We start from the raw sequence: 13,750 nt of genomic DNA on the forward strand, positions 1-13,750 counted from the left end.
CTCAGTCTTGCAACTCAGCACAGAGGGCATTTAAAATCAGTAATCTGTGTGTATAAAAACAGATTTACCACACTAGTTTATGATGTATAGTATGGCAATTCAGATAAATATTAATATGTCCAAAACACAAAAAAGTGTCTATCACAAAAGGGATACATTTTTTAAATGCAATATGATAAAGAACAACTACCCGCAATGTAGCTCACAAGAATTTAGATGATACACTTTTATTAAAGTACGGGAGTATCATATGATTTAACACACAACAGAAGTTCCACTCAAAGAAATTCTGTGAAATTTGATCTCTCCATCGAATGATAAGGTTGAATTGACACAATACACTGACATTATTGGTGAAAGGTCCATCCTGATGTTATTTCTTTCATGTTTGGGACTTCCTTTTGTGAGGCAAACGTTTATCTCAGTCACTGAGAATTTTTGTGGACTCAAATTGTTTTTCAAAATATTTATAATGGAATATGCTTCTGCAATGTCAGAACATGGAATAGTTTTATGGTAGTGGTGGACAAGCTGCTGGGATCTTGTGCAGAACACAAATCTCTGGAGGAATTCAACGGGTCAGGCAGCATCAGTAAAGGGAATGGACAGGCAACGTTTCATGTTGGGACCCTTTTTCAGACCCCGACTCTTAAGAGTTTTGCTCAAGTTTCTAGCATCTACAGTGTCTTGTGCCTTCGAGGAAACTCAGATGGTGTCAGCAAATGAGGGACCTTCCATTGGAACCAAAACTTATTTTTTCCCAAATGCCAAGCAATTTGATGCATGGAATTCTGCCAAGATACAAGCCTCATTATTTTGGAGAAGTGAAGATGACTGCAAATATACAGTCTCCAGCGTTTTCATGAAGCAATATTTACATAACTTCCAAACATAATTCCAATGATAACCCCTGGCCTGTCTTGCTCCAGCTAATCTCACCCAAAGAAACACTTAGCTAAAATGTAACTTTGATTCCGTTGATAAGGGAGAATAATGAATAATACATCCAGATTATCAATAATCCATCTGTATCCAAGATGCACCTAGATTTGATTGAACAATCAGCAAAAGGCAGAACTGGATTTGACTGCAATGGATTCCTCAGTGCGACAATACTTGGTAGATGCAAGGATCTGCAGATACTGATTTACCACAAATGATACAAAATGCTGGAGTAACTTGGCGGGTAACTACCCGACTCGCTGAATTATTCCAGCATTTCCTGACAATACCTAGTATTTGGTTAAGCTCACAGTTATAGAACAAATACTTTCCGTAACAACTAGCGACTGTACAACTGATCCTGTACGCATTCTTGCTTTCAAAGGTAACAATCCAAAATTAAAAATTAAAAGTTAACTAAATTTCCAGTAAATCTAACCAATTTGTCAGTACCACAATGTGCTTCGACCCTTGTTCAATGATACTAATAACTGGAAGTACACCAAATCATCTTCGGAATTATGCCTTGTTTTTCCCCAGTCTACTCCTTTATGAAAGTTAATGAGTCATCTTGGTAATGCTTTTAAAGGAGCCCAGATCAATATTCCATTTTACAAGTGGGACTTAATGTATGAAGGATATTTGGGGTAGACATAAAATGCTAGACTAACTCAGCGGGACAGGCAGCATCTCTGGAGAGAAGGAATGGCTCGTTTTGGGTCGAGACCCTTTATCAGACTCTCGACCCAAAACGTCACCTATTCATTCCCTCCAGAGATGCTGCCTGTCCCACTGAGTCACTCCAGCATTTTGTGTCTACCTTCGATTTAAACCGGTATCTGAAGTTCTGTCCTATACAAGAATATTTGGGGGCCAAGGGGAAAGATTTGGTATGCTTCTGTGCTTCGCTAAGGTAAGTATGGACTGAGGTGGGGCATTAGTCTCTCATTGTTCATTATCTTTATGTTGCCATGCTGCTGCTTGTTCAACTCCCTTCAAAAGAAAACACAGTTATGCCAAATGTTGTGGGCCAGAGAGTTGGGACGCCCCAGAGACGAAATTCCCAATTTACATCAACCTGGTATCATGCGTATGGCTCTTGAGAAATAAATCAATTTGTTGACTTAGTTTGATGGCATCAAAGCCAAAACATTGGTTATCAATGTATAGCAACCTTCTTTCAAGTTTGGGCACCATCAAGTCAAGCAAGAGGTCTATTGGAAGATGGCTACTGAATACAAGGAGATCGGTTAAAATATTTCACAATCTGCCATACACCAGGTCAATTATACTTTGTATAATAATCACAGCTTCAAAATAATGAAATTATTATTGTTATGTCTTCACAGTTTCCCTTTATGCTGAGCCAAGAAACAAGTCATTCTAGTATGTAAATTCATCAGTGAACCATTGTATAATCAGATTATTTCAATATTAATCCTCTACTTTTAAAAGTGGCATATTTCGACAATTGCGCTTGTAATGTAATTCAAGCATTGAATTAATACTCTTATGTATAGTTTTACAAAAAGAAAGTGTTTTTGTATGTGACCATACAGTGCTCTGCTCATTTATCTTGAGTCAGCTAAATTGAAAAATGATCATGAAACATTGAAATAATTTTCTCAGCTTGCTCAACAGCCTTCTTCTGGAAATATGCAGCTGTATTGTTGGTCAATCTGAATGGAAATTAATTAATTGTTTGTGGCATAATTATAAATTATTGTGCATCAAATCTGTTTGGTTATTGTTAATGGATTGTGTGTTTATTGTAGCATATGTGGGGAAGAAAAAGCATGTTTATTTGACTCAAGGATACCTCACCTTGAAAGGGGATGTGGAGTCTTCCATCCCATTTGCTTTATCGGATGATCCTGGCCCTGATATGCTCCTGCGACGGGGGGAGCGGTCTCCAGGTGGCTCTGCAACAAACAAGTGTTCAAAGTCAGCTTTTCATTCATTTAAGCACAGCTCTTTAGTAGAAACACGGAAATTAAGTCTGCTTTTGCTGCGCCCTTAATATTTGTAAGAGCCAATTCTCCAAATCTTCACTGGAAAAAGGGCAGTAACACACACAGCAGGCAAAACAAACTATTTTTCCAAAAGTATCATTACTTTGAAATGCACTTGTAGCATAGACTGAATTACAGCAGGAAGGAACATTAGTCACAGAATAACTGGAGACCAAGAGTTTGTTGACTTGCCCAGGAAAGAGTGTTGAAAAACAGCTTTTACTTTGCTTTGGGACCACCTGCTCTGGTCATCTTACTGGCCAATGAGTTGTGATTGTGTGCTATCTAGAATGGTCGCTCTATTAAGCCAAAGGCATTTTCAATCAAGGCGAGACAGTTCACAGGGAATAAAACATGTGGCTTTTTTCACCCCATTATTCATAATTTAACATAATTTTGCAATTCAATTAATCACGTTTTCAATCTATTCAGTGAATAGACTTACTTTATTCAATTTAGTTATATATGTTAGCCACATACCTAGCCAACACAGGAACCATGTTTGTTTACCTCTACGCCATATCCCCTAAACTTCCTGTGTAGGAAAGAACTGCAGATGCTGGTTTAAATCAAGGGTAGACACAAAATGCTGGAGTAACTCAGCGGGACAGGCAATATCTCTGGAGAGAAGAAATGGGTGACGTTTCGGATCGAGACCCTTCTTCAAACTGATGTCAGGCCCTAAACTTCCTGATTCTTCACAGATATTCGGCCCAGATTTTTTTCACCTGTTTGGTGAAAACAAATGATGATGATTCAATTAATTGTCATTGAATCATCATCATTTGTTTTCACCAAACAGGTGAAAAAAATCTGGGCCGAATATCTGTGAAGAATCAGGAAGTTTAGGGCCTGACATCAGTTTGAAGAAGGGTCTCGATCCGAAACGTCACCCATTTCTTCTCTCCAGAGATATTGCCTGTCCCGCTGAGTTACTACATCAGACATAGGGTTGCCAACTGTCCCATATTATTCGGGACATCCCGTATATTGGGCTAAATTGGTTTGTCCCATTAGGGACCGCCCTTGTCCCATATTTGAATGCTACTACTCGGGGGGGACTGTCGGGCGGAGCGCCGCATCCGGCCCCTCCTCACTCGTCCCGACGTAAGGCAGCCCTTGGCGTGCAGTAGCTGCACCTTGCCTGTGGCCCGGCCGGCCGACCAGCTGTGCGACCTTCGGACCATCGCTTACCGCCGACACCACCACCACCACTCCTTCTTATGGCCGATCATCGGTTCATGAGTTGGATGGGGTGCCGGACTTTGCACACGACGTCGTACGCCCCCGGAACACAGCTCCTCAGCTGGCCCTCTGGCTGGGCTTCGTGTGTAGTCCAGCACCCGGGCCAACTCGTCATTCACCCAGTCACAACCAAGTCGGTCAACCAATTGCCGTTGGGAATTTGTCCCTTATTTTGATCTTTTGTCCCTTTATTTGGGAGTGAGAAAGTTGGCAACCCTAATCAGACAACACTGGCATTTTTCTCTCCTGCCAACTTCAAATAGCAGAAGCAAAATCACAGTACAATGGAGGGAGATATGGGACAATCTACACAAGGAGTTTAATACTCCACATTTATACACATGGCAGAATGAAAGAACAAATCAAATCAGTGAAGGCTGTTGTCATTGTGAGCTTGGATTCAATGAAAGGAGGCAAAGAATATGTCATTTAAAAAGTAGAACTGACGGCAAGGAGCAGTAACCTGAATGAAAGCATGTTACATCAATTAGAAAGATAAACTCCCCACTTCAAATCATCTGAGTGTTACTTTTGTTACAGAAAATATTGAAATAAATGATGAAAGAATTTTGTGGAGACATTTTTTACTGTTTTTACATTCATGCAGATAATAATTATTTTACCAACATCCATTAAAAATTATCACCACCCGTTCAAATTCCATTATAAACCTTTTACGTTTTTTATTCTGAACAAATTGCCTTATTTAGCTTTTACCCCCTTTTTGATGAAACATTTTATTATCCTTCCCTCCTCACAAATTAAGGGAGAGTTATCTACCTGATCCTCTGCATTCATAACAAACAACTGAGATTCTAAGAAAATGTCTACCCGGCCAATCCCTCCGCTGAGGTCACTCTTATACTGCTCATTCTTACATCACCGGGAAAGTTGCCAAGACTCTAAAAGCAATATTTTAAAAGTGCTTGGCAAGGATATGACTAATTATATTAAAACCAAGATTGTGTCAGCAACCTTTAATCAATTCTACTTTCAATAAATACATGTATAATGAATGGCTGGAAAGGCAGCCAAAATACCTTTTTGTAGAATTAATTCTGTTGATACTATATTACATATTTATTCAATCAAATTTCTTGATTCCCAGTCTGAGGATATGGGTCACGATCACAACAACTAAGGTGGATAGTGTCAAGTTGGACAGGTCATCGTTATACGTTGGATTTTGTTTGAATGGGTTTTTTAAAAACTACAAGTTCTCAGACTCATGTTGGATATTATGAAAAATATTGCACATATTTTAATAAAATATTATTCAAAGAGAGACAAGTTCTCAGATTCCCATTATATCAGGCTAGACACAAAATGCTGGAGTAACTCAGCAGGACAGGCAGCATCTCTGGAGAGAAGGGATAGGTGTCGTCTCCGGTCGAGACCCTTCTTCAGACTGATAGTCAGGGGAGAGGGAAACTAGAGATATGGAAGAGTACAAAGAGCATGTAACTTGTGAAAAGGACAGATCAAAGCAGATGATGATCAAGGAAATGTTCAATTGTTATTTGTTGGCGGAGGGGAAGGTAACAACGAGGCATATAAACAGTGAAATGATGAGAACAGTGAAACTGGTAGGAGAACTAGGGTGGGAGAGGAACAGAAAGAGAGGGAAAGCAAAGGTTTCTTGAAGTTAGATAAATCAATATTCATACCACTGGGTTTTCTAAGCTACCGAAGCAAAATATGAGATGCTGTTCCTCCAACTTGTGTTTGGCCTCACTCTGACAGTGGACAGAAAGGTCAGTATGAGAATGGGAAGGGGAGTTAAAGAATTCAGCTACCGGGAGATCACGTAGGTCCAAGTGGATTGAACAAAGGTGCTCAGCAAAATGCCAGGTTGTTCCTTTTAAATACAAACAGAATTTGCCAGAGGCAGCAGCAAGCCAAGCAACACAAGTGGAATTAAAAATCAGTTCAAAGATCCTTCATCAGAAATGTTCATTATTTTTCCTTCTCCACAGATGTTGCTGACCTGCTATGTTTTTTCAGCATCTTTATTTAATTTCAGATTTGCAGCATCTACAGTTGTGTGGCAAATCTGTCTGCCCAAAATCTGAAATAACCCAAAAATATTCCAAACTTATTTTGAAATACAGAGGATAATTCAGCCAGCTGCAAATGCTTGGCAATGCACCGGACTGATTATCAGCTGTGCTGCTCAATTAGAGCTGCACCAAGCCTAGTTACTGTGCTCCGAGTTGACTCTCTATTCCAGCCTACCTAGCCAGCCCCGCCTAATCTTTAACACCTTGGTGATATCCTGCACCTTTTTGCCATCATGCCAAAAAGACCAGTATGGGCAGCATCACAAAAATGAAGCATAATTCATTGTCTATATGGTAAATATCAGTGATTTTTATTTAAAAAAAAGATACATATTGTGCAAAATCCAAGGAACTTCAAAATTCAGTTTGTCACATTAAGACTCTTGATGTTTTTGAATAGCACTTCACATTCTAGGAACTGTAACTCCTGAAAAGGTCAAGTGAAGCAGATGAATGGGAATAAAACCACCTTAAAGTTCGGCTCCAGGTCAGTCTTACTAGCTTTACAAGAACAACATGGCACATAGGCACAAATATATTGTCTTGCCAGCATTGTCCACATTCTATGAAAAAATAAAATAAAATGGAAGGGATTTCCAAAGGTGGGGATTTTGTGTGTGAGTGCGTGCCTGGACACTACAATGTGGAATAATATGTGAAAGGTGTAAATCAGTTGCAGATATTGTGAACAGATCAAGGTGGAACATTAATTTTCAACAGCCCATTCATATGTTACTGGTTGTTTGACCTGATCTGTGAATATGTCAGGTAGGACAGCTGCCTGCAACTCTGCAGGAATAACAACTGTAATGGAATTGAGATTGGGAAGAGTAGAGGAAATTGAATTGCGCAAATGGAACAGGATGGGAAGAGGAAGTGTGGAATTTCTGACAATTGATTTTTCCAGGTTAGGAAATTGGAATAAAAATGTTAAAATATTCAATAATATCTTGTTTGTACCAAACAGTTGCAAGAAGACCTTAATTCAATGCAAAACATTTTATTTCATTTATCCAGTAATAAGGATGTAACCTGCCATTGCCTCATGAATAGCTAATGAACCTGCATCTCAATCCACCACACAAATTGATTACAGGTTTAAATAGTTGAACAATGAACATTGAATCACATGGTCATCGAGTCATACGGCATAGACACATACCCTTTAGTGCAATTTGTCCATGCAGACCAAGAAGACCCATCAACATGAGTCCTATTTTCCTGCATTTAAAGAGTCCTCTGGCCAAACCGCTGTATTTTTAAAAAATGTGAACATTTATGAGACATTTACTTGAAAAACTGTGGTGACGTTTTACTTACTGTTTATCACTTCCCAGACCAAACTTACAAAACATAGTAAAATTCCAATTATTCAGTTGCCCTGATGGACCAGAATCTCGTTGATTCTACATCTGTGAAGGCCAACTCATTGGGTATCTTTAAGGTGGAGATTGACAGATTCTTGATTAGTTAGGGTGTTAGGGGTTATGGGGAGCAGTCAAGAGAATGGGGTGGAGAGGGAAAGATAGATCATCCATAAATGAATGGCGGAGTAGACTCAATGGGCCGCTATATCTTTCCCCATGACTTATGAACTTGGGATGGGATCGTGAGCAGGATTATGGCTAGAGCCAAGGTCATCATGTTTACTTTGAGCTGGCTTCAAAATTTAGTACATGCAATATATATATTTTTTAAATTGGGATATTAATAGACATGACGTCCAATAGTCTGGAAAATTTAGAGCCACAATGCAAAACACTGCAGATTGCTGGAATTTGGAGCAATAATTAAACAGTAATAGGAACTCAGCAGCATTTGTGGAAAGAAATGGACTGATGACGTTTCAGGTCGAGACCCTTCATCAGTTGTCTGTCTGTTCTAAAAATCTGGTGGTCTGCCACTTCCAAAAATTGAAAATGTCACTCAATTTGAACATTTCACTTTTATTGCCATAGTCTTGTCAGTTTGAGCTGTACCTTTTGCTAATGCCCAATCTATATTTGCTCAGTCGAGATTTTCTTTGTTCATTATTTAAAGTGAAGTTCTGAAAATAATTGTGATTGGGATTGTTGTATTTTATTACAAAAAAAATTGGCATTGACTGGTATTGATATTGCGTTATTATTGTCACGTGTACCAACATCTAATTGAAAAACTTAGTTTTCCATGCCATTCAGCAAATCATACCATGCATGTGCACGATCAAACCATACACGAGTATAATAGTGCAAAGATAGTTTACAAATAGCCTTAGGTAGACACAAAATGCTGGAGGACCTCGGCGGGACAGGCAGCATCTCTGGAGAGAAAGAATGGGTGACGTTTCAGGTCAAGACACTACTGCCTGAACAAATAGCCTCAATGGATCTGGAACACAATGGCATTATCTGAGCCAATAGACAATAGATAATAGGTGCAGGCGTAGGCCATTTGGCCCTTCGAGCCAGCACTGCCATTCAATGTGATCATGGCTGATCATCCCCAATCAGTACCCCGTTCCTGCCTTTTCCCCATATCCCCTGACTCTACTATTTTTAAGAGCCCTATCTAGCTCTCTCTTGAAAGCATCATGAGAACCTGCCTCCACCGCCCTCTGAGGCAGAGAATTCCACAGACTCACCACTCTCTGTGAGAAAAAGTGTTTCCTCGTCTCCGTTCTAAATGGCTTACTACTTATTCTTAAACTGTGGCCCCTCGTTCTGGACTCCCCCAACATCGGGAACATGTTTCCTGCCCCTAGCGTGTCCAAGCCATTAACAATCTTAGCCAATATTGCTACCTCCTCTGCTCAACAGTTCAATCTGCCATTTCCAGACGAGTGTAACGTAGGAATCCGATTTATTCAATTAATGGCTTTTATCTCCCACCAAACTACCATTATTCACAGCTGTTTACGAACAAGTAATTGCTCACTGTTCCCTGAAGTCGATGGGTCAGACAAATGGCTCAGGAACCAGTGCTGACTGAAATGTATTTCCAGCCAAGATTCAATACATCATGAGCTTGACACCAACTTATTTGTCTCTTTCTAAAACTCTAATGAATCTCTCCATCAATTCAATGCAATTAGGATGATCAAAGAAATTAGTCTTAAGACACAAGGAACTGTAAGAGCTGGAATCTTGAGGAAAGCACAAAGTGCTGGAGATTACTTTACAATTAAACCATAAGTAATCTGTAAACCATGGTTCAATGTTCATTCAGATCACAATGCGGGTTGAGCGACAGAACAAGGTACTGGATTGGCATTCTTGCTATTGAGGGAGTGCAGCATAGGTTTACAAGGTTAATTCCCGGGATGGCGAGACTGTCTTATACTGAGATAATGGAGCGCCTGGGCTTGTATACTGGAGTTTAGAAGGATGAGAGGGAATCTTATTGGAACATATAAGATTATTAACGGTTTGGACACGCTAGAGGCAGGAAACATGTTCCCGAGGTGGAGGACGGTTCTCTGGATACTTTCAAGAGAGAGCTGGATAGGGCTCTTAAAGATAGCGGAGTCAGGGGATAAGGGGAGACGGCAGGAACGGGGTACTGACTGGGGATGATCAGCCATGATCAAATTGAATGGCGGTGCTGGCTCGAAGAGTCGAATGGCCTACTCCTGCACCTATTGTCTATTGCTGTAAATATTGGTATTTCTCATGGTTATTATTTTACAAATTGTCATTTTATTAAGACTTTTGTCTTAAGTGGTAATCAGCCACCCTCTGAATAGGTTGAACATAGTTTATAGTTTTAATATTTTATTTAAAAATTGGTATTATAGTATATTTAAAGTTATGCTCAAAGTTACATCAATATATATGGGTGAAACACCAAGCTCATTTCCTGGAGACAAATTATAGAAAACTCGTAATTAGAATTCTACGAGATAGAGCAGAAAACAAGATAATTATCACTCTTTAGCCTCACTGCAAGAGGAGTATTCCATGTACAACAGATGAATGAACAACCCCTCCCATCTTGACCCTTTTCAGATCTTCTACATCCACAGCATACCAACATAACTTAGCTAATGTAGCTGTCAGAATATAAATAAATAAGTTATGCATATAAATCACTGTTAATTCTATTAATCTGATCTCAGCTGCCAACAGTTAACTACACATAATTAATAACCCAATATAATTTTCAACAAATTTTATACAAAATCATAGAAATCACTAAAAGTAAAATATACTCCAATTACTGGAAATCTGAAATAAAACCAGAAACTGCCAGAAATATTCACCAGGGCAAGTGCTGTCAGTGCGGAGAGGAACAAAATTAAAAATTCAGGTCACTATCGCCACAAGGCTCAGTTATAGTGAAAAGTCACTGGCCTTAAGCAAAACATCAAACCTTTTGTTTGTATAATTAATAAACTTCTCTAATCTTTCACTGCTAATACAATTCAGTGACCATCACAGGAAATGGCCAGATATAGTGGCTTATGTTAGTCAGATACAGGAATAATAAACAAGTAATTTGTTGTTAATCTGCATTTGTTTTCTTGTGTATGTGCAGCAAGTATAGAACAAGTTATGATTCAGCAAGACCCAATTTGGGTCAGGAATAGTTGAAATCCAGAATTCTATTAATCTGTAAGCAATTTTGCAAATATAAAATTATGTTGCATTCTGGCTGTCAATTTATACCTTTTATAATTCTGATTCTGTGAAAATGCTTATACCTGTACTCCTTTCCTTAACCAGTAGTGAGACAATAATATCCCATCTCAGGGATTCAAACTGAACACGCCAGTAAATCAATAAGTACATGGGCCATTGGAATGAAATTGTTTAGACTGCTGTTAGATGAACAGAGTTCAATCAATGTGTGTAGTCCACGGTTCATCATTGAATATACCTGCCGCAGTGTGCCCATGCATAAGACACATGGCTATGCATTTCATGCCTTTTTTGATTTCTGAATTGTACATGTACATTTGGTGCACAGGGTAAGCTCAAGATGACCCTAGGTACACTTGATCTGACAAAGTAACCTGTATTAAATAGTTCAATAAAATGTAGCTCAGGCAATTCATAATCTGTATCTTTAGACGTAAAAACTGAAATTGAATGGAACAAGAGGACTTGTGGGAGGGAGGGATGGGGGTGTAGGTATGCAGGGAAGCACTCATCAGTCGACTTTATGGAAATCTTAACATCTGACTGCAGTGGAGGCATTCACACCTGACTCATACTGATAAGTGAATTCTGGGCATTTTACGGAAGTCATTACAAACTCCAACGGTAAACCAACAGTTTGGTTTTGAACTGGAAATTGAAGTTTCTGAATTGAAAGAAATCCAGACGTTCAAACAAGGTTTGTATTTCCCCTGAAGTAAAGGATGATTTGCTTCAACTATTAATGATACAAAAGTTTTTGTTTTTTAAATATCAAAACAAAATAGTGCATGTTAAACAAAAATCTTGCATTTTAAAATGAATGAAATAATTTAAATCATGATTCTTTTGATCTGCCTATTCCATCCATTTCTATCATGATTTGGACCGGATGCCAGTGGTTAACCTGAACTGCTACTGTATAAACATCAAATCTCTCACTAAATATCCGTTGCACAATCAAGTGACCTATTGCAATTACAAGTGTTTAAGAAAGAACTGCAGATGCTGGAAATATCGAAGGTAGATAAAAATGCTGGAGAAACCCAGCGGGTGAGACAACATCTATGGAGAGAAGGAATAGGCGACGTTTTGGTTCGAGACCCTTCAGGCGAAGGGTCTCGATCCGAAATGTCGCCTATTCCTTCTCTCCATAGATGTTGCCTCACCCACTGTGTTTCTCCAGCATTTTTGTCTACCTATTGCAATTACAACCTCTCTCATCTCCATCATTTTCTAGCAAGGAAATACTTTGGAAAGCATGAGGAACTGGAGTGCAAGCAATTGTCACACTGCAACAACCCTCCTAGTCAAATAATGTGTGCAGGAAAAATACCGCAGATGCTGGTTTACACTGATGATAAACACATGATGCTGGAGTAACTCAGTGGGTCAGACAACATCTCTAAAGAAAAAAATTCCTCCCCCTCCCTAATCGTCCCTTCATTATCACCTCTTCCACAGCCAACAATGGACCATTGTCGGCTCCACTTTTCCTTTGTCATCGTGCCAGCTCTGATTTGTTCTGTACCGTTTCATATCTCTGGTTTCCCTCTCCCTTGACTCTCAGTCTGAAGAAGGGTCTCAACCCGACGTCACGTATTTTTTTCTCTCCAGAGACGCTGCCTGACCCACTGAGTTACTCCAGCATTTTGTGTCTATAGTCAAGCAATGTGTTTGGGATACTGAACATGTAAGCTTTGAAACGCAAACTTGCGAAACTCCACCAACTTACCATTAGTGCTGAAAGGAGAGCTGGGACTTGGCTGGTCTCCGAGACAGCCATACTCGCCGGAAGACTGTACTGTACATTGGTGACAAAATGAAAACACTAGCGTTGACAAGGGAGATGTTATCGAGCATGACTGCATTGGCACCGAGTTGGCACCAAGGTGAGGCTGGCCCGCCGATGCAAAGAGTGGCTGGTGATGCAAATAAATGCAAGTTACAACCACTGTGATGTGACAAATTACAGTACATGGTAGAGTATTAGGCAATTGAGATTTAGGTTCTTCTTCCAAGCAATGATGAATCAGCTTATTTATAGGTTTGTACAAATACCAAACGGTCATTACTGAAAATCTGTTCTCTTCAGAACCACAACTTAGACACAGTTATGCAGATCTGCACCATTTTGTTAACAATCCATTGTCTATATAAACATTAAGCTGAAAGAAGGAAAAAAATATTTAGTTCATCTCCTTCAACTAATTTCTTAGTAATACAAATCTCAGAAGGTCTGATTATATTATTTCTATTGAGTGATTGGGTACATCTAAAACATGAAGCAAAACCAGCAGCTCCACCTACATAAACTAACAATTTGTTTTTAATTGTCAAATTAAAGGTGGATCAACACATGTTATACAAAAATCTGCTATTTTCAATCTTTCACTTGTATCTCTTCAGGTACTTCCTACTTTGAAGATGCTGACTTCGTCTTCAGGCAATGATCAAATTTGCCTTGTGTTCCCACACATTCAAAGATTGGTCACAATTACGTTTCTAGGATCATACTTCAGCCATGCTATTTATCAGGAAGCTTTAACAGTTAAGAATCTGCCTATTTTCTTTCAAGACAACCACACTCAAACAAAGTACAATTTTCTGCCTTAAATCTGGCTTGTTTTAATTAATCCAAACAGCGATTTTTCTTCCAAGATCTTAAAATGTGAGACAGACCATCCAACCTTACAATGCCCGATCTTGACCCCACTCAGCATTCATTCACACAGCTTCATTTTCCAGCAACAGCCTCATTATCAAACCAGACAGAGCATTTAGCAACCTAACTAGTGCAACACAGAATGTTATGTACCGCAGATTAAATTTCAAGGCCCAGAGCTATTGTTGTTCTAGCTCAATTGTGACAAAA

General features: G+C 39.2%; 1 protein-coding gene across 1 annotated transcript in view; it reads right to left on the reverse strand.

The window, feature by feature from the left end:
• Positions 1-13,750, reverse strand: part of rasal2 (RAS protein activator like 2) — a 318,544-nt gene that overhangs the window by 111,469 nt on the left and 193,325 nt on the right. The window contains exon 4 of the mRNA XM_055641981.1: positions 2,767-2,864. Coding sequence (XP_055497956.1) covers positions 2,767-2,864 — 98 coding nt within the window. The remainder of the gene's footprint in view (positions 1-2,766; positions 2,865-13,750) is intronic.

This window comes from Leucoraja erinacea, chromosome 10 (genome assembly GCF_028641065.1).
Source record: "Leucoraja erinacea ecotype New England chromosome 10, Leri_hhj_1, whole genome shotgun sequence".
Lineage (NCBI taxonomy): Eukaryota > Metazoa > Chordata > Chondrichthyes > Rajiformes > Rajidae > Leucoraja > Leucoraja erinaceus.